General features: G+C 53.8%; 1 protein-coding gene across 1 annotated transcript in view; it reads left to right on the forward strand.

Annotated features, from left to right (window-relative positions):
- HOXB3 (homeobox B3) overlaps nt 1-1193 on the forward strand; it is a 1756-nt gene extending 563 nt beyond the window's left edge. Inside the window, 3 exon segments of the mRNA XM_077776874.1 lie at nt 1-495; nt 558-1014; nt 1016-1193. The exon segment at nt 1-495 is cut by the window's left edge and continues 8 nt beyond it. Of these exon segments, the coding sequence (XP_077633000.1) occupies nt 1-495; nt 558-1014; nt 1016-1193 (1130 nt within the window).
- The last annotated feature ends 2067 nt before the right edge of the window (nt 1194-3260 follow it).

Consider the following 3260-nt stretch of genomic DNA (forward strand, 5'->3'; position numbering starts at 1 on the left):
CCCCCGAGCCCCTGCCCGCCCCGCCCGGCTCCCCCCCGCCCAGCGCCGCACCTACCAGTACCACTAGCAACAGCAGTAATGGGGGCGGGCCCGGCAAAAGCGGCACCCCCAAGTGCGTTCCCGGCTCCAACTCCACCCTCACCAAACAGATATTCCCCTGGATGAAAGAGTCAAGGCAGACGTCCAAGCTGAAAAACAGCTCCCCCGGCACAGGTACCAGCTCTCCGCCTTCCTCGTCGTCCGCTTTTGTCCGGGCCAGGAATGTCACTGTTATTCTAGCACCCAGCCCCCAGGCGCCCAGGCGGCGGCCGGGGAACAATATCAGGGGGCGGCCGCAGCGGCGCTTTCCCCGCAGCCCCCGCCACCTGATGACCCCTGACCCCGCCGACGCGCTCTCCCTCCAGCCGCCCTTCACCTGGGCTGCCGAGAGCTCCCGAAGGCCGGGCGCTGGGCCTCAGCCCCTTTGCCAGGCCGCAGAGCCACGAGACGCCGCCAGTAGACGCAGAGTCGTCAACGATTGATTATTATTAAGTATGATTACTGTGGGTATTAATCACAATCGCTNAACCGCTACCTGTGCCGGCCGCGCCGCGTGGAGATGGCCAACCTGCTGAACCTCAGCGAGCGGCAGATCAAGATCTGGTTCCAGAACCGGCGCATGAAGTACAAGAAGGACCAGAAGGCCAAGGGCCTGGCCTCGTCGTCCGGGGGCCCCTCCCCTGCCGGCAGCCCCCCGCAACCCATGCAGTCCACGGCCGGCTTCATGAACGCCTTACACTCCATGACCCCCAGCTACGAGAGCCCGTCCCCGCCCGCCTTCGGCAAAGCCCACCAGAATGCCTACGCGCTGCCCTCCAACTACCAGCCCCCTCTCAAAGGCTGCGGCGCCCCGCAGAAGTACCCCCCGACCCCGGCGCCCGATTACGAGCCCCACGTCCTCCAAGCCAACGGGGGCGCCTACGGGACGCCCACCATGCAGGGCAGCCCCGTGTACGTGGGCGGGGGCGGCTCTGCNCAATCACCTTTCCCACCACCCCTCGGGGAACCTGGACTACAATGGGGCGCCCCCTATGGCCCCCAACCAGCACCACGGACCCTGCGATCCCCACCCTACCTACACAGACCTCTCCTCTCACCACGCGCCTCCTCCTCAGGGTAGAATCCAAGAAGCGCCCAAATTAACACACCTGTGATGGGAGGGGGGCGAGGTCTTGGGGTGGGCGAGAGTGAGGAGGGGCGCAGGTGTGGGGGGGGGCTCTGAGGGGACAGCCTGGAGGTCTGAAGTGGCGAGGCAGGGAGGTGAGAGCCACTCNCCCTCCCCCTCCCCTGAGAAGTTGCTTTCTAAGGTCCTCCAGTCCATGTTCCATCCGCCTGCCAACCCAGGGGAGAGGAATCCACAGCAGCGTGTGGAAAGGATCCCCTCCATCCGAGGCCTCCAGCAATACCCAGTTGGAATCCCACGCTCCGGAGTGGGGCGGAGGAAGAGCAGATAGGGAAACGAGGCAGAGAAGCACAGTTTTAAAAGCAGACAAGATGGCTAGGCCATCGCCCACCAACCAACTTACCTTCCATCTCTGTGAGTGATCCCTCCAGATCTCGATTTTTTTTCCCCCTTTGCAGTTCTCCTTTCAAAAACAGACAGAAAAAAAGAAAGCCCATTTCAAAACCAAGGGCGCAACGCACGCTCCCCTCCCACTTCCCTGAAGCCTCAAGTTTTTCCTCCCATCTATCTGAGGTTTCTGGGGGGCCCTCCCTCCATTTTTAGCCCCATATTTTCTGCTTTAGGACATTGATATCCACACCCCGCCCCCACCTATTACAGTTTTCAGAGGGCTCAGGGATGGCGAGAGATCCTGAAAGTCAGAGCTGTCTATATTATAAATATATATATTTTTTTCTTTTGCGGCAAGCTGGGAGGTCAGAGCAGGCAAGGTGTCAGGACTGAAGCTTTGGCCACTCTGCTGCCTCTCATCTTCAGCTCCAGGACCATCCCCCTCTCTCCACAGAAAGCAATCGGGCGACGCGAGGGTCTACACTTTTCTTTTCTTCTGTTGCTCTCTTGACTTAAAGTGAAAACATGGTATATTTTAACAAACTGTCTGTCCCAGCCAGGGGCTGCAGCTGGGCCCGCCGGCCTTGCTCAGCCCCCTGACCCGGACACTTTTGTTGCACTTAGAGTTTACATTTTAATGGATATAAAAACAACTGTGAGAGGTGCCTGGGTCTGCAGGAGTCCAGCATCGCTCAAAAAGTGTGTGTTCTAGTGAACATTTTCATATATATTTATTGGTTATAGCCTGTTAAAATATTTTCTTTTTTTGTATTATTTATCCCCCCTTACATTATGTATTTATATGAGGGAAAAAAATGAAAAAATTGTACTTTTTTAGTATTTACTTGTTACAAAGGACGTTGTGTTCCCTGTCCTGTAAAACCAGCTATTTTAGTTATCGTATTCTAGAAAAGAGCTGTAGATTTATGTTAAACGCGTACTTATGAGCAATTGTAATTAGTTCTAAAAGGCATGAACTCAGCTCCTCTTGTCATTGTATAGTCCTGAATTTGTAGAATTAGAGTTAATTCCCTCTTGGAACTTTCTTTGTTCTTCCGTAGTTACTTTTTTCCTTACTTAAAAGGGTTGTCTGTCAAACAATTCTTGAATAAACTTTCTGTTATCAATTTTATCTTGTTCTGGTGGTCCAATTTAGCGAGCAGAGGGAGGCTGCTGCCTGCCAAAGCCCCCCCAAGGAAAGAAGGACATGGAAGACCCCGTCTTGGCTTTTAAGTACTCACTCAGACCCAACTCCCCACCCCCTTGCGGTGCCCCAGGCCTGGACCATTCTGCCAACTTCTTTAAGATTTAAATAACAAGTTGGGGGGGGGGGATGGAAAGAGGACCCTTGGGTGCTCTCTTTAGGTCTTTCCCTTGGGCTTCCTTGCCTCTCGGCTTTTCACATTGACCTTCTGTCTCCGCATGCCTTTGGCCACAACTTCCTGGCACCCCTTCAACAACAACAACAACAATAACAACATCAGCAACAGCAAAATCTGGCCGCTTACTGCTTCTTCCAAGCAACCTAAACTTCACCGTTCTCTTCCGGAGCTACAAAGAAGTCGTCACGTGACCCGAAGCCCAACCACCATTGGGTCTAAAATGAAAACAAAGGAAAATGATTAAAAAAAAAAAAATCTGAGGCCTAGACTTCTCAGGTCAAACCTTAAAACTAAAGTGAAATTAAATCACTAAATAAAACTCGGGA

Source organism: Crocuta crocuta, unplaced genomic scaffold (genome assembly GCF_008692635.1).
Source record: "Crocuta crocuta isolate KB4526 unplaced genomic scaffold, BGI_CrCroc_1.0 scaffold352, whole genome shotgun sequence".
In the NCBI taxonomy this organism is placed as follows: domain Eukaryota; kingdom Metazoa; phylum Chordata; class Mammalia; order Carnivora; family Hyaenidae; genus Crocuta; species Crocuta crocuta.